General features: G+C 35.6%; 1 protein-coding gene across 1 annotated transcript in view; it reads left to right on the top strand.

Moving 5' to 3' along the window:
• CAPRIN2 (caprin family member 2) overlaps positions 1 to 18,097 on the top strand; it is a 60,111-nt gene that overhangs the window by 4,004 nt on the left and 38,010 nt on the right. The window contains exons 3-7 of the mRNA XM_036761767.1: positions 3,055 to 3,117; positions 8,264 to 8,350; positions 10,727 to 10,965; positions 12,168 to 12,250; positions 16,075 to 16,242. Coding sequence (XP_036617662.1) covers positions 3,055 to 3,117; positions 8,264 to 8,350; positions 10,727 to 10,965; positions 12,168 to 12,250; positions 16,075 to 16,242 — 640 coding nt within the window. The remainder of the gene's footprint in view (positions 1 to 3,054; positions 3,118 to 8,263; positions 8,351 to 10,726; positions 10,966 to 12,167; positions 12,251 to 16,074; positions 16,243 to 18,097) is intronic.

Here is an 18,097-nt window from a genome sequence, read left to right as displayed (position 1 = left end):
GGTAGGTTTTTTTTTTAGTAGTTTTAGTTTACAACATTCAGTTCCTGAAGTTTTTGAGTTTCAGATTTTCTCCTCCTCCCTGTCTTTCCCCCTCCCCACCCAAGACAGCATGCAACGTGATATAGGCTCTGCACATACCTTCACACTAAATGTATTTGCACAATAGTCAAGTTGTAAAGAAGAACTACAACCAATGGAATGAACCACGAGAAAGAAGAAACAAAAACAAAAAAAGAGAGCAAATAGTTTGCTTCAGTCGGCATTCAGACTCCGTAATTCTTTCTCTGGATGTGAATCGCTTTTTCCATCATGACTCTTTTGGAGTTGTCTTAGAACCTTGCATTGCTGAGAAGAGCCAAGTCTATTAAAGTTAGTTATCAGAGATACCATGTATCTGTAATCACATATAATGTTCTCCTGGTTCTACTCCCCTCACTCAGCACCGGATCATGTATGTCTTTCCAGGTTGTTATGAAGTCCATCTGCTCCTCATTTCTTATAGCACAGTAGTATTCTGTTACATTCATATACCACAACTTGTTTAGCCATTCAGAACCTCACCACTTTTTACTTGAACTTGAATTAGTTCACTTCTTAACTGGTCTTTCTTCATCCAGTTGCTTTTCCTCCCTAATTCAGCCTTCACTTAGCTGCCCAAGTAAGCTTCCTAATGCAGGGTTTTGATCACATCACTCCCTCTTAAAAAAAAAAAAAACCAAAAACCTCTCTGTGACTCTCTGTTACCTTGCAAATATGGTATAAACTCCTTATGGTGCTTAAAGCCCTCTGGCATTCTAATACTATTCCCTTTAAGTGAGAGGGCATAATGGATTGACCACTGGATTTAAGAGTCAGGTAACTTCAGGTCTGAATTCTGCCTCAGATGCTTCATTAGCTGTGTGACCCTGGACCAGTCACTTAGCTTCTCTCTTCTGTAAAATGGAGATGATAATGCCATCTAAAGCTGAGGGTGATTGTGGGAAACAAATTAAATCATATATGTAAAACCCTTTGCAAGCCTTAAAGCATGATAAGCTATTATTTGGTTCAAACCAGGCTCCTGTGTCCTGTTCTGGATGACCTCTTTGTGCTGTTCTCTCTACCTAGCACGAACTTTCCTCTTCTCTGCCCTCATTCTCCCACCTCCAACTCTGACCTTTTTTCAATAACCTGTCAAATGCCAACTTAGGTGCCCTACTTCTATGCAACTTTCCCTCATATATTTCTCCTGCTGACTCTTTATCTAGTTGAAAGTGATCTCCATCTTCTGATTGCTCATAACATTTTGGACCTCTCCTTTGTACCACTTCAACTTCATGTCATTGGTCAGAATATACATTATATTTCCTCTTCCTTGCCTTTGCCTCCCTCCAGATCTGACACATAAAATGGAAGTGGTTTAATGCCTGTGTAAATGCCTAGTAGAATGAGTGTCCTCTGTAATCAATTACTTTTTTCAGCATGTTTACTTTTTTCCCTACTTTCAAGATCTTATTTTAGAAACATAGTCCTATATGTGTGCCAATACTAGACATGGCTTATATTACTAAATCATAAAATCTTTAAGAGTAGATGTTCTTTTCATTTTATAATAGATGTTTAATTTACCCAATTTAATTAAACAAACATTTATGTATGTTTTCTTCTCCTCTTCCCCACCTCTTGCTGTAGTTATAGAGGCTTTGAAATAGTAGCATTTCTGAAGTTCTCAGTATTACCAAGTTTTGTTTTGTTTTAATAAATTCCTCAGCTAGCAAATTTCTTAGTTTGCTTACTTAATCAAATCTTACCATAGGCAACTTAAATTTAACTTGACTTTAATGGGGAATTTTCAAGTACGTTTCCATGGCTAGATATCAACTTAGATAGATGATGGTCAAATCTGTATAAACAATATACATATAAATAATAATATAATAATATAAATAATAGATATATAAATATATTATACATATTATATAATAAATAATATAATAATAATATAAATAATATATTGTATAATCAACTGAAATCTTTCCCTCCTAAGATCAATTCTGTTTTCTTTAACTGCTTTCTAGACATACCTAGGTGTTCTGTCATCTCATCAAAAGCAATATATCCAAAATTGAACTTGGCTATGACCACCACTCAATTTTATTCATCTTTGACTTTTCACTTTCTTTCACTTTCCTCTATTCCCCATATTTATTTCCTTGCCAAGTCCCCTCAATTCCATCTCTACAGTATTTCTCATCTTCATCCCTTCCTTTCACCTTCAATTTCAACTGCTTTTGCTCAGGCCCTTGTTGCATCTTGTCCAAACTATTATGATAATCTCTTAATCTCTCTTCTCTTATTCCCTTCTACAATTCATCTATATAACTGCCAGAATGTTCCTAATGCTAAGGTCTGATCATGTTACTTCCTTGCTAAAAACCTTCCTTGGATCCTTGTTGCTTCCCAGATAAAATAGAAATTCCTCAGCCTATCATTTAAGACCAGCCATAATCTGGCTCCAATGCCCTTCCAACATTATTTCACATTATTCCCTTCATATTTTCTATGTTCTAACCATATTGGAATACTAGCCACTCAACCAGACTCATCCTACATTTGTACAGGCAATAACCCATTTCCATTTTTCTCCCTTCTTTCCCCTGCCCCTTCCAGCTAATCCCAAACCTAGTATGTATTACTGTTTATATCTGCTTTTTAATCCTTCCTTTAAAGAATATATTAGGTATTATTGCTTCTATGATGCCTATCTTGATTTCTGATCTTCTTCCTCGCAGCTGAAAATTATGTCTCTCTCAAATCTTAAAGAACTTTTTCTCAATCTTTGCTCCTCTCCTATTGCATTTTTGCCCTATACCCTAGTTATTTGTGTATGTATGTAAACCATTGTACCTCCTGGCCCACATTCAATTAAATGTTTAAGAACGTGGCTGTTGTCTTTTATTTATTTTCCCAGCAATTATCAAAATATTTTGTACATAGCAGGAAAGTAGACTTTATTTAGAAAAATTTAATATTTGAACTTAGCTTTTTATCAAACTAATTTTTTTTTATTTGTAGCTCAAACTAGAAGATTATAAGGATCGCCTGAAAAACGGAGAGCCACTCAATTCAGACCAGTTGGTAAGTAGATAACCATCTTCCAGAAAACTTGCAGCCTCGATTTTTAAGAGAGAAAAGACTTCAGGATTTGATAGGACTAAAGACTTTGCAGAATGGGGAAGAGAGATAATGATACAGTGGGTAGAGTAAAGGCTTTTTTGAATCTTCATGTCTCTGAGATTTAAGCATACTTGCTGATAGGTCCTATCAATAACATACAGTCTGTTTGGGGTGCTGAATATGAGAGGTAAGTGCTTCAGGGTAAATCTTTTTCTTCCTCTCCCTTCAGTTTTGGAGAATAGACAGCTTTCACTGCATGTTCTTGGAAGTGTTGAATGAATTTTGTCTTTTAATTTGAAGCTCTACCACCCAATCTTAGTTGAAATCAAGTTTCTATCCTTTTCTCCTCCAACTCATCTTATCAAAAAGGCAGGATCACAGGAAACAAATCCAGGGCAGCTCCCGTAGAGGATTCTTTGGCAGTTTTTGCTGAGTAATTTTTTCTTTCCTTTTGCTGTCATCACCAGAGCAAGTGAGGGAAGAATAATGGCTTGGCTTCAAATGACTTTCATTGTCCTTGTACTGTTCTTGTGGTACCTACAGGGGTTCTTTTATGCAAACTCTCTACTATGGGAGGAATTTTGGAGTATGTGTGACATGTTTATGTACTTGTCGTTTCACTTAGCCTAGATAACTTGTACCAAGGTGCATTAAGTAAAGATAAGGCATTGCTCTCTTAGGTCACTGGCATGCCTAGATAGGCTTTTATTTTCTCTTCTTTCTGCCATAGTAATTACTCTCTGCTTTTTTGCTTAAACTCTGGATTTTCTCCACCACCCCCTCCCTGCTTTCACTCTGCATTTTAACTCTAGGTCAAATAGTCTTTTTTTTTTTCTGTAGCAGCTGGCTAACTAGCTTGGCAGTTTGCCTGAATTCTATACTGGGTGAATGTCCCCATTAATTGGTCTCCCTAGAATCAGGCTTATACATGGTGTAACTTACTGGACCTTAGAATCAGAGTTGGAAGGAACCTTGGGAGATTATCTAGTCCAACTTATTACTTATTACTAATCCCCTCTACACAGGTTATCATCTATACTCTACTTCAGAGGTTCTTAACCTTATTTGTGTCATGAATCCCTTTGGCAGTCTAGTGAAGTCTATGGGCCCATTCTCAGAATGTTTTTAAATGTATAAAATACAAGGATAAGAAAACATTTATATTGAAAGTTATCAACATGTATTTTTTAAAAGAAGTTTAGAGACCCTGGTTAAGAAGCCATGCTCTACTAGAATGGAGAATATACTATTTTACAACAATTTTTTTTATTGCTGTTTCTCCCCTCCCTAGTAAGAGCTCATTACTTTGAGGCAACATGTTCTACTGCTAGAAAACACTAATTATTATTAATTTTTTCCTTTATACTCAGTTCAGTGCTGCTACCCTATAACATCATTAGACCTAGTGCTTTTGGGGGGTGGGGGGGGGGAGGGGAGCTCGGATTGTGAGAGGATATCTTGCAAGGCTCCCTGCCTCTCTATAATTAGAGCCTTTGTAGAGTTAGAGTTAAGAGTTCAACTCTTGGCTCTGCTCTTTGCTGCATGATGTGGTCAAATTGCTTTACTTTGTTTTTTCTGGGACTCAGTTTTTCTTACTGAAGAACTGGTGAGTTGAATCAACTTTAAAGCCTCTTTAAACTCCAATCCTTTTGTCTCTGAAGGTGAGAAAACCCAGGTTCCATATAGCTCAAGGGTCTATAGAGCTCTCAGCAGTAAGCCATCCAGTTTATGTGACCAGATAGCCCCTGTGTTTTGTTCTTGAAAAATATATTCCTTGGAAATAAAAGATTAATAATAATAGCTAACATTTTTATAGCACCCACTATGTGCCAGGAACTGTGCTAAATGCTTTACAAATACTTCATTTCATCTTGTTAGCTTTAACATAGTGTGAATTTGGGGCAACTAGGTGGTGCAGTGAGTAGAGCACTGGCCCTGGAGTCAGGAGGACCTGAGTTCAAATATGGCCTTACATACTTGGCACACTTACTAGCTGTGTGACCTTGTCACTTAACCCCAAATTACCCTGCCTTCCCCCCTCCAAAATAAAAGATAAAAAGCAATGTGAATTTATTATATTCTTGTGATTAGACTTTGATAAGGGGGATATACTTATACTTTCATTTAGGAAAGCGTTAGGATAGGACTAAAGTCTTTCAAACTGAGTTCTAAACATAATACCCTGACCTTCTCTTTTTTGATCTAAAGTTTCTTTTTTTCTAAAATTGGCTATTCATTCTAGCCTTTATACTTTCTTTCAACTTTTGTTCCCTCTCATCAGCTTCTCATGTCTTTTTTCTAACTGTTCTCACATTGCTTAGAAGCCACAGAACTACAGAATCCTAATTTAACTAAATCCTAAACAATTATTCCCTCTACATTGTATCTAGCAGTGGTCATCTACAGTTTGCTTAAAGACCTCTGGTAAAAGAGAACCTACTATTATAATAATACTAAGGCAGCTCCTTTAACTTTAGAATAGTTCTAATCATTCCCAAGATTTTATTCCTACCTTGAGCTAAAATCCACCTCTGTAATTTCCATCCATTGTTCCTTGTTCTGAGCTCTAGGACAACGCAGAACAGGTATAAACTTGTTAAATTTCATAGCCCTTGACACTGACCAAATCTATTGTCCTCAGGTTCCTTCAGGCCTCATCAGGCATGAATCCTGTCCCTCAAGCAGCTAGATAGTGTTGTAGGTGGTGTTAAATCTGTAGTCAGGAAGACCTGAGTTCAAATCCTGTCTCAAACACCAGTTGTGTGACCCTGGACAAGTCATTTAACCACTTAGCCTCAATTTCTCATCTGTAAAATGAGAGTAATTATAGCATCTACTTACCTGGGTTTTTTTTTTCCTAATATCAAATGAGAAGACATATGTAAAGAACTTTGTAAATCTGAATGCACTTTATAAATGCTATAATGATGATGAAGTTTACTATTACTACCATCCTGCTTTTACCCTTTATACCAATCACCAATCAAATCACCAATGTTCTTCCAGCACCTAGGACTGAATTTAATATTTTAGATACTGCAATATAAAATGTTATGGTAAAAGTATGACATTATTAAAGCAGCGTATGTATGTGTATGTATATACATTCTCCAGCAAGCAATATACATGTTCTCAAAGGAATTACAGTACTTAACCATTATAAAAATCCTAAATCTGTCCATCAACACATTAGGAAGATAGTTCTTCAAAAACCAGGCTTTATGGAATGAATCTCAGCAGTTACAGCTTAGCGGCTCCTAACATTCATTCAAGTTAAAGTATGGTTACTAGGGCTTCATGCATCAACCTGGTATTAAAGTCTAGTGTTGATAATTGCCATGGTCAAGTGTCATCTTTCTAGTCAATATCCTGTTTTTCACGTTTTGTACATAGCTGGTACTCAAATTCCATTGAATTAAATATGCTACTGTAACTAGTTAAAATCACCAAACACATTTTGTTCTTGGAAGATAATTTTTTTTCTCTACAGAAATACTTTGAATAATTTAAAATCTTTGAAGCAGCTACTGTGATTGTGCACATTGTAGAAACATTAAATTCAGTCAGAAAACTTAGATTTCTTCTAGTGTTGTCATTGGTAATGTTAAGCTATGGACCTTGGACAAATTATTTAACGTCCCTGAGCCTACCTCAAGTTCATTAGCTGTAAAATGAGGGTAGTAATATCTGTACTACTTGTCTAACAGGAGTTATTTGTTGCATGAAAAGAGCCTTATGATGGTGTTAAAGTGATCCATTCAGGAGAACATAATAGCTGAACTAGATCTCACTTGTATTTTGAATAACGTATCTAAGTCAGACCCCCTTCTATCCATCCACCTCTCACCTAGATTGGTTGCCCTGCTCCAAGTTTCTCCCCCGTCAATTCCATCCTATACACTGTTGCCAAAGTCATTTTCCTAAAGGGCAGATCTGACAACATGACTCTTCCACTCAACCAGTAACTGTGGCTTCCTATTACCTCTTAAGATCAAATATCAAGTCCACTATTTAGCTTTTAAAAAACCTGTTGCCAACTTATTATTCCACTCTCTTTAGACATTATTCCCTTCCCCCACTCTTTGATTTCTGCCAAAGTGGCCTCTCTGTTCCTCACTCAGGGCTCCATTTCGTGTCTCTTTGCACTAGCCATTCCTCATGACTGGAATGTAGTCCTCTTTACTTCCACCTCAAGCACCATCTTATGCATGAAGTATATGTAGCCTATTCAGATTCTCTTCCCAAGTCAGCTACTACTGTTATCTCTCCCTTCTATTGTGCCTTCTATTTAACTAGTTTGTACATAATAACTTTATATTTATACTACATGTTTTATATATGTGCTTGTCATCTTCCCCATTAGAATATAAATTCCCTTTTCAGTAGGGATTGTTGCATCTTTGTACTTGTATCCCCTCTGCCCTAATAAATACTTGTTGGCACTTAATAAATAATTTAATGAACTCCATATATTTTCTCTTAGCTATAGTAGCAGTATGGAATTTTGTTTATAAGATGGTTGGAATATTGAATATTTATTGTTCTGATTCAGATCTGGATTAGGAAGAGAAAACTCTATGTCCTAAGTGTCAGGTGCTAGAAGAATAGGCAAATGGTTCCTAATGAAAATTTTTTTTAATGCTGCTGTATTTTAGATTGAGACAAGCAGCTATTGAATTAATGTGTCATACTTTTAAGAATGTTCATATGGAAGAGAAGATGCCATGAGCCAGTTTGACCTCATGCTTAGCAAGACATGTTAAAGACTCAGATTTTCAAACAAGTAAACTGACTAATAGTCCATTCAAGGTACTAGCCCAACTAGAATACCCATGAATGAGTACCTCCTCTTTGAATTTTGAATTGCCACCCTTTGTTATAAGAGAATAGTACACACACACACACACACACACACACACACACACACACACACATTTTCCCTTTTCCTTTTCTAATTTCTAATTGTAGAGTGCTCTTATTTTGACATAGACACACACACACACACACACACACATTTTCCTCCTCTTTTCCTTCTCTAATTGTAGAGTATTCTTATTTTGACATAGACACATGCATGTTAAATGTTTGCTTTTTAATTGTTTTACAGGAGGCAGTAGAAAAGTATGAAGAAGTTTTACATAACTTGGAATTTGCCAAAGAGCTTCAAAAAACTTTTTCTGGACTCAGCCAAGATGTAAGTAGTTTCAGGAAAAGCAACGCAATTTGGACAGGGTAACTGAAAATTAGTAGTATATACAATGTTCCATAGCCCTTAATCTTTACCTCTACAAAGATGGTGCATTTTCTCAACCCTTCTCTGAAAGCCTGGTATAATTGAATAGTGTTGGATTTAACTACTGTTCTTTCTATTTTATGTTATTATAGTAATTATATATATTTTCCTGAACCTTTTATTTCACTCAGCATCATTTCATATAAATCTTCTCTAAGTTCTTCATGTTCATCTCTTGTGGCACAACCATCTTCCATTACATTCATGGATTGCGAACATGATTTGTTGAGCTATTCCTCAATCAGTGGGCATCTATTTAGTTTTCAGCTCTTAGAGTAAAATCTTGATTTGTTTCCTATTAAGTTTTGTTTTTGTTTTAGGTAATGGTGGATGCTATCGATCACTTGTAAGATCACAATAGTTTCCACCTGGCATATTTTTATTTTACATGTCACTGTCTTTGGAGGATTATATCAATTAGGCATATTTTTATTTACATTTTAAAAATTAGCTGTGTATTAATTCCCTTGTAGTTTTGTTGGAAACATTTTTTAAACCTTGTATCCACACACATGGGTGGATATATGCAAACTAGAAACTGTCATGCTTATTTTTGTTCTAGGAGATGTTTGGGTTTTAGACTCTCAACCAGTAACATCAGTGTTTTTCTTTCATTGTCAGAGTCTTTGAAACATTTTTTGTTTTGTTTCTTTAAACTTGCTGGGCTTTTTTCTACTCTGTCCTATATTGATATTGTGCAGAAGTCAGTGGACCTGATTGTTTTAAATATAGCATATGTTGAATGGCATGGTGGATAGAGAGTTGGCTTCCAAGTCAGGAAGATCTGGATTCTAATTTCTGACATATACTGACAACATGAGCCCAGGAAAGTCACTTAAGTTCTCAGTACCCTAGTCAACCTTTTAAGGTTAAATTGCATTGGTAGAGGGAGTTGGTTTGCCTGGAAGCTTCCTAGATGAATGAAATCACCAGTATAGTTTCTATCCTTGTATACTGAGACAATTTAATTGTGCCATGTTATCATGTACATCCAGTAACCAAAAAGTTGGGTTAAAATACAGTGTCTGGCTAATCTGTACCTTGATCTTCTCTATTAGACAATCATACATTGTGAGTAAACCAAGATGGTAAAGTGAAACTACTGTTTAGTGTAATTTGCTTATTTGATATGACAGTTTGGGGCGGGGGGACCAGAATTCTATGGAATGATGCCTTAGGATACGAGTTCCTATAAGTCTTGTTGCAAAATAAATCATCCGGTTATTTGGAACTGACCATTTTTATAGCTCTCCTTGGTTCTTTTTTTCTTTGCAGCTGCCTGTTAGCTTTTTTACTGTATGGGACATAGAAAGCAAAATATATATTGAGAATTATTCTGTGTGTGTGTGTGTGTGTGTGTGTATGTGTGCACGTGTAAAATTTTGCTTTCAAGTTGGTCGCCTTTTTAGGATTAACTGTATTTCATTGGTTCTTCTCATGGTAGACGATAGAATAGTAGTAGGGCATTGGCTGACAGGACACTGAGTTCTAGTCTTAACACTGCCACTAACCAGGCAACCTTAGGTAATTTGACTTCTTTTCGTCTCAGTTTTTAACTACATTTTTATATCTGTCTTTCCTATTTGTATCAAAAAGGTAGTAGTAGAACATTTATCTGTTCTCCTTCCTATTTTCCATCTCTTAGAGTCTTTGGCTTCCTTTAAAATTTGGCTCAAGAACAACCTCCCCCAGGTGTCTTTTTCTGTCCTTTAAACCACTAGTACCTTACTATCTAAGCCTACCTTCCATTTACTCTATATTTACCTTGTATATTCCAATTTTATCTTCTCCCCAATTGGAATATAAGCTCCTTAAAGACACAGACTATTTTTACTTTTTTCTTCAGCTCTCCAGCACTTTGCAAAGTACCTGGTTTATACTTCATATTTCATGTACTTCATAAGGACTTATTTGGTACATTTAGAAGCACTTAGTTGTAAATTGGTATAATTAGAATTGGCTACATATTCTATTACCTTTTTTAATTGTCACATGAAATTTGAGAATCTTTAGTTGTTTTGGGTTAGATGTTCTAAGAGTACAGATTCAATAGCTTATAGGATCATGTAGGGAAAGCACTAGATTTGGAGTCAGAGGACATGATTTGGAATCTTAGCTCTGCTATTATATCTCTTCATCTCCTGGGCCTGTAAAATGAGGGAGTGGACTAGCTCTTCAATGAAGTCCTAAGTCTTATAAGACTCATTTTCTGTATGTGAAATTGCTAGTGGGAGGTAGAGCTAGCAGCCCATTTTAATAAGAATTTGTTTTTAATAGCTCCTGAAAGCCCAGAAGAAGGCTCAGAGAAGAGAGCACATGATAAAACTTGAGGCTGAGAAAAAGAAGCTCCGGACTATATTTCAAATTCAGTATGTCTTACAGAACTTCACACAAGAACATGTACAAGAAGACTTCAAAGGTGGCTTGAATGGTGCAGTGTATTTGCCTTCAAGAGAATTAGACTACCTCATTAAGTTTTCAAAACTCACATGCCCTGAGAGAAATGAGAGTTTGAGGTACAATAATGAAAAGGTTCTCCTAAAATGGGATACATACTTCATTTTAGTTTGTTGATATTTGGGAATTAATTAGGAACAGCTTTGAAGAACAGCAAATCCTGTGATTAAAAGCCATAGTATTTGGAAGGGTTAAATTTGGGTTAAGGAAGTAGTCCTTTCCTTACCATTCATATATTCTAGTACTGTTGCACTGATTCTACGTTGAGGATATTAGAAAAACTTTTTGTTAAGGTAAAAACATTGTCTTTTTATTACCCCAGAGTTTTTGTATCCTTATTTCTTTCCTCTTGAATAAAGAGCAAGCAAAATTTAACTTGTTCTAATATAACTGAACTTTCAAAAAGAAGTACTTGGTATTCTGCCATTATCGCACAGATAGAAACTGAATAAGTTAACCCAATAGCAAAGCACAAACAACAGATTTATATAAATTAGACTTTTGTGAATTTTTTTTATTCCTTCCCCCCCCCCACTACACCATTCCTTCCAGTTATTCATATTTGCCATCTTGTTTTGAATAAATAGTCTTTATACACTTTTTTCTTTTTCACAAAGTTTGATGGTATTTTTGTTTTATTCTGTTAAAATGGGTTTCAAATTCATCTCTGAGGGACCTGATTTCTAAGAAATCTAAATCACTATGAGACCTATAAAATTCAGTCAACTCTTAGCCTATTAGACATACTGGCTCCCCATGCCATCACCAGTACATATTTGCCCATTTCCTTCCCTACTAAGTGTAGGCTCGGGAAATGTGTAAATGTATATTTACCTTAAGCTAAACAAAACTTTTATCTGCCTAAATATTATGTAAAGGGCCCTTAAGTAGTCCATGCTGGAACTTAACATAATTCAACTTATTTGACATCAGTAGTCATGAGTTGACAATACAACAAGCAGTAAATTGTAATTTTAAACTTGTCTGTTTCCTAATAGCTCTTTTTGGTAGCTGTGTGTAATGAATGCTGGCAATCCAAAGTCCCTAGCCTAAAGATTGCTTTGTTTTTAAGTTAGGTTGTTTAAGAAATTAACTTAAATTAAAAATCTAATGGCTAATCAGCTTTAGCAGTTCAAGTGTAATTTTTCCTTTTCATTGGAAACAAAATTATTTTGACTATATATGTACAGGAATTTGTAAAATGTCAATGCCACAACATACTTCTAAAGTTGCTTTATTTTTTGCTGCTTTTCATTTTCAGTATTGAAGACCAGATGGAACAGTCATCACTCTACTTTTGGGACCTCTTGGAAGGCAGTGAGAAAGCAGTGGTAGGAACAACATGTGAGTCTCTTCTGCTTGATGGATGCCTACAAATTTTACTCTGTGAAGTTTAGTATTAAGCTTAAATGTTTAAAATATGGGGAAGGTCAGAATTCCCATCAGGCATCAGGGCATCCCATAAATTTCCAATTCTTTGCCACCACAAAAAGGGCTGCTATAACTCTTTTTGTACGTAAAGGGCCTTTTCTCTTTGGGATGCAGACATAGTAGTGGTATTGCTAGGTGAAAGGTTTTTTCTAATTAATATGTTTGTTTTTAGTTTTCAACATTCACTTCTATAAGATTTTGAGTTCCAAATTTTTCCCGCTCCACTTCCTCCCCCTGCCCAGGACAGAATGTAGTCTGATATAGGCTATACATGTACAATCATATTAAATATATTTCCACCTTAGTCATGTTGTGAAAGAATCAGAACAAAAGGGAAAAACCACAAGAAATAAAAAACAAACAAAAAAAAGAAAATAATATGCTTCAATCTGCATTCAGACTCCATAGTTCTTTCTCTGGATGTGGGTAGCATTTTCCATCATGAGTCTTTTGGAATTGTCTTAGATCATTGTATTGCTGAGAAGAGCAAAGTCTATCAAAGTTGGTCATCGCACAGTGTTGCTGTTACTGTGTACAATGTTCTCCTGGTTCTGCTCACTTCATTCAGCATCAGTTCATGTAAGTCTTTCCAGGTTTTTCTGAAATCTGCCTGCTCATCATTTCTTATAGAACAATAGTATCCCATTACATTCATATACCACAACTTGTTCAGCCATTCCTCAATTGATGGGCATCCCCTCAATTTCCAGTTCTTGGCCACTACAAAAAGAGCTGCTATAAATATTTTTGTACATGTGGGTCCTTTTCCCTTTTTTATGATCTCTTTGGAATACAGACCTAGCAGTGGTATTGCTGGATCAAAGGTTATGCACAGCCTTTTGGGCATAGTTCCAAATTGCTTTCTAGAAGGGTTAGATCAGTTCACAACTCCACCAACAGTGTGTTAGTGTCCCAGTTTTTTCACATCCTCTTCAACATTTGTCATTTCTCTTTTCTGTCATATTAGCTAAACTGATAGGTGTGAGGTGGTACCTCAGAGTTGTTTTAATTTGCATTTCTCTAATCAAAAGTGATTTAGAGCATTTTTATGTGACTATAGATAGCTTTAATTTCTTGAATGACTTGTATTCTCTTAGATTTGACTCAGTTGTCTATATATTTGAAAAATGAGGCCTTTATCAGAGAAACTTGCTGTAAAAATATTTTTCCCGGTTTTTTGCTTTCCTTCTAATCTTGGCTGCATTGGATTTGTTTGTGGAAAACCTTTTTAATTTGATGTTATCAAAATTATCTATTTTACATCCTATAATGTTCTTCCCTTACCCATACATCTGACAGGAAAGATATTCCATGCTTTCCCAGTTTGATTATGATATCTCCCTTTATGTCTAAATCATATACTCATTTTAACCTTATCTTGGTATATAGTGTGAGATACTGGTCTATATCTAGTCTCTGCCAAGCTCCTTTCCAGTTTTCCCAGCAATTTTTTTCACAGTTATTTCTTGTCCTGAATGCTTGAATCTTTGCGTTTATCTAATACCAGATTATTGTGGTATTAGATGTACCTAATCTGTTCTACTGGCTCACCACTCTTTTTCTTAGCCAGTACTACATTTTTTGATGATTACCACTTTGTAATGCAGTTTGCTATCTGGCACTGCTAGGCCTTCTTCGGTGCACATTTTTTTTATTGGTTCTCCTGATATTTTTGACTTTTTGTTCTGCCAGATAAATTATTAATTTTTCTAGATACATAAAATAATTTTTGGTAGTTTCATTGGTGTGGTATTGAATAAGTAAATTAGTATAGGTAGAATTATCATTTTTTAAAATCATATTGACTCTGCTTACCATGAGCAATCAATATTTCTCCAGTTGTTTATATCTGACTTTATATAAAAAACATTTTGTAATTGTGTTCATATAGTTCCTGGGTTGGTCTTAGCAAGTATTTTATATTATCTAAAGTTATTGAGATGAGGAAGAGGAAAACTCCAGGTATAGGGGACAGCCACTGATTCAGGTGATGGAGTGTCCTGTGTGAGCAAGGAGGTCATTGTCATTGAATTACACTTTAAGAGGGATGAAAAGGTTTGGAAAAACCACTGTGGTGAGTGGGATTGTGAGTTACCCGGGGAGGCATAAAAGGATTGCCTTGCCTTAATGAAAGCCCAATTGATATTATGTAACATAAATTTGTAGTGGAACAGTCAGTATGCTTTTGTGATTTTCTCCAATGAAGGCCACAGATATAATGACCTTAGATTTAGCTCAGGGACCCCACCTTCTTCCAAAATTTTTTTTCTCCTAAATTTTCCCAGAAAAATAGATCAACTTGGAAAAAGATATGTATACCCATTGTCTCTATTGGCAATCTGGCTTTTGACTTCATTATTCAACTGAGAATGCTCTCTCCAAAATTACCATTGATGTTTTAATTGCTATCTCCACTAAATTTTTCTGAATGCTCATGTTTTGACTTCTTTGCAGCATTCATCACTGGCCACTCTGTTCTCTCTTCATTCTCCCACCTGTCTGACCAAACCTTAATCTCTGTTCTCTCTTCATTCTCCCACCTGTCTGACCAAACCTTAATCTCCTTTGCCAAATCATCATTTTATCATGCCCACTAACTGAGCATTCTCCCAAGTGTCTGTCTTGGATCCCTTTCTTTTTTTCTCTGTATACTATTTCACTTAATGACTTCATTTTTCCTCATGGGTTCATTTATCTTTAAAATGACTCCCACATCTATATATTTCCCCCTCATCTCTCACTTGACCTTCAGTCTAGCATCATCAATTACCTATTGGATATTTCCACCTGGAATCCTATAGTTACCTCAAATTCAAAGTGTCCCAGAACAAGGACAAGCCAAGAAGCCGTTAGAATTACTGGAGAACTTCCTTCCAGTCACTCACGAGGTCATCCTTGACTCCTCATTCTCTCTTATCCAGTCAGTTGCCAAAATTTGTCATTTTTTTTGGTCTCCAACATCTCTCACATGAATCTCTTTGTCTCCACTCACATGGCTGCCACTCTAGTTTAAGCACTATTCACCTTTTTACTAGATCAATAGCTTTCTAATTGGTCCCTCTGCTTCAATCCTCTCCCTACTCCATTCTGTCTTTTCACTAGCTACTGCCATCTTCTGCATGAAGCCTTCCTGGGTTTTCTGTTTCCCTCCCTTCTTAGTTTACCCTATATGTGAAAGCATATACATGTATGTGTTTTTGTATATATTTGCATGTTGTCTCTTTCTATTAGAATATAAGTTGTTTGAGGGAAGAGCATGTTGTGTTTTTGTCTTTGAATTTCCATTGCCTGGTCCATAGTAGATGCTTAATAAATGCTTGATTGATGACTTTGGGTAAGGGTTTATAGGGAAAGAATTGTGTTGGCCGTGCCTCATAGTAGACTCCAATTTCATAATGGACCAACTAGAACCACTTAAGCTAGTCCACCATTTTATAGGAGCCTGGGTTAAATGACTTACCAAACAAGTTTGCATTCTGTTTTTGTGCATGAAACTCTGCATGGCATAAAAATGGACTAGTTCTTAGGTAACTACCAGTTGTGTTCTAATGCCTACTTCTTATAGAGGAAAAAAGGGCTTCTGTAATATCTGAGGTTAAACCAAAATGTTTTTTCATTTTTTATTTTTTAAATTTTGCTGTGCCAACATCTTATGAGTGTGTGTGTGTGTGTGTGTGTGTGTATTTGCAAACTGTTAAAGGTTGCAGGGTTCCTAATTCTTCGTCCTTCTCTCTTAGACAAACACATGAAGGATCTATTGTCTAAACTGCTGACCTCTGGCTATTTTGAAAGTATTCCAGTTCCACGAAACAACATTATAAAGCAAAAAGAAGATTTGGATGAAGAAATCCGAGGAAAATCAGAGAAGAAGCAGTTATTACAGACAGAATCTGTTAAAGAATCAGGTTTGATATGAATAGTTGAATTTTTGATTCTGTGTTAGCAGCTGTTTGTTTAACGCTGATCAGTGTGAATCATCTAGCTTTTCCTAAGCCACTTGTACATATTTGTTATCTATAATCAGTGAAATTTTTACTTGTTGCTGGGTAGGCTTTTATTTAGGGAAGACTTGTCTTACTGCTAGACTGATGCTATTTAAGCTATAAACCTTAAAAGAAATTCTACATTATGCTTTTAATGCTTAATTATGTTGCTTTTGGAAAACACTGATTAAAATAAGTTTTTAAAACTGTTAGGACCATTCTATTATAGACTTTTGTCCAAATGTAAGTACAGTAGAACCTGGAAAAAGTTGACAGGGAACAGATATCCTCAAAATATTACTTGATTAAAATGGGATAATCTCATCTCCTTCAAAGTAGTAACACACACTTGCCTTAATTAAAAAAAAACAGAACACAAAGCAAGTCTTTAATAAGCAAACTCAGTTGTAGAATGATGATGTATTTTGTATTTTATGAAAAGGTCTTATGTGGTAGATCCCAAGTTGTATCGAGATTTATTTTTTTCAGAAATACATTCTTAATTTTCAGATCACATATACATAATTACCACTATAACAGTTTTAGAGCAGTCTAGTAAAATTATGCAATATAATTTCTGTTAATCATTGTAATGTGTCTACAACTACTGAGTTATAATTCATCCTACAACTTCTTTTTGGCTATACTTAGTTCTCATAGGAGTAGTGTAACATTCCTGAGTTCTAGAAAGCAAATAACATTTTTAGTAACACTCTAAATGCTTAAAATGCAGCATTTCATTACGTTGCTCCTAAGAAAAATTGATTTGGAAAACATAAAATTAGTCATCTTAAAATTATCACTGTTTAAATAACCTTTTTTTCCTGTACCATATAGGTAATAGGATTGATTATATTTTTTGCTTTTTATTTCTTTGAGAATTGTGTAGCTCATACCTATGTAAATTATTTTGGTACTTTTTCTTTTAAAAAATTTCATTGATACTTTTTGTCTTCATGTCAATCATTTCCCACCAGATTGAACCTTCCCTTATGACAAAGAAAAACAAGCAAAAACATCCAATACAGAAATCTTGTCTGACAATGTATATAAATATTCTACTCTAGTAGTTCTGTCCCTGTACCCACATGGCAGCTATTTTTTTTAAAAAAAAAATGTTTTCTAGGGATCACTTCCATTTAGATTGTCTTAGGGAGATTCTGAAGATTGCCTGGCAGGAGAAGACACTGAGGTCTTTTCTGAAATTAATTGCCAAGCATTCAAACTCTGCTTCAGAGAGCACAACTCATATGGGCAGGCCACATTGTTCGAATGCAAAACATATGCTTACCAAAAAGACTGTTATATGGAGAACTCATACAGGGCAAGCATTCACATGGTGGTCAGAAGAAGTGATTCAAAGACACTCTCAAGGTCTCTCTTAGGAACTTTGGAATTATGTGACCTGAGAGACACTGGCACAGGACTGCTCAGCATAGTGTACCCTTATCAGAGAAGGTGCTGTGCTGTGTGAGCAAAGCAGAATTGAAATAGCTCAGAAGAAGCACAAGATGCACAAAGCTAGAGAATTCACCCCAGACATTCACATGGTAGAACATTCTGAGCTTTTATTGGTCTGATCAGCCACAGTTAGACACATTGAAACTTGATTCTAGCATAGTGATGTCATTTTGGCCCTCTTTGAGAACAAAGGACAATAACCAACCAACCATTTCTCTCTGTATCAATTCATAAAAATCTTTCCATATATTAATCAACTACTGTCACACAAGAATGCTCCATTCATATACAGTAGCCTTTTTTCAGCCGTTCACCA

This window comes from Trichosurus vulpecula, chromosome 5 (assembly GCF_011100635.1).
Source record: "Trichosurus vulpecula isolate mTriVul1 chromosome 5, mTriVul1.pri, whole genome shotgun sequence".
Classification (NCBI taxonomy): Eukaryota; Metazoa; Chordata; class Mammalia; order Diprotodontia; family Phalangeridae; genus Trichosurus; species Trichosurus vulpecula.
The sequence above is the reverse complement of the archived record's forward strand: the minus strand, read 5'-3'. Positions and strand labels throughout refer to the sequence as shown.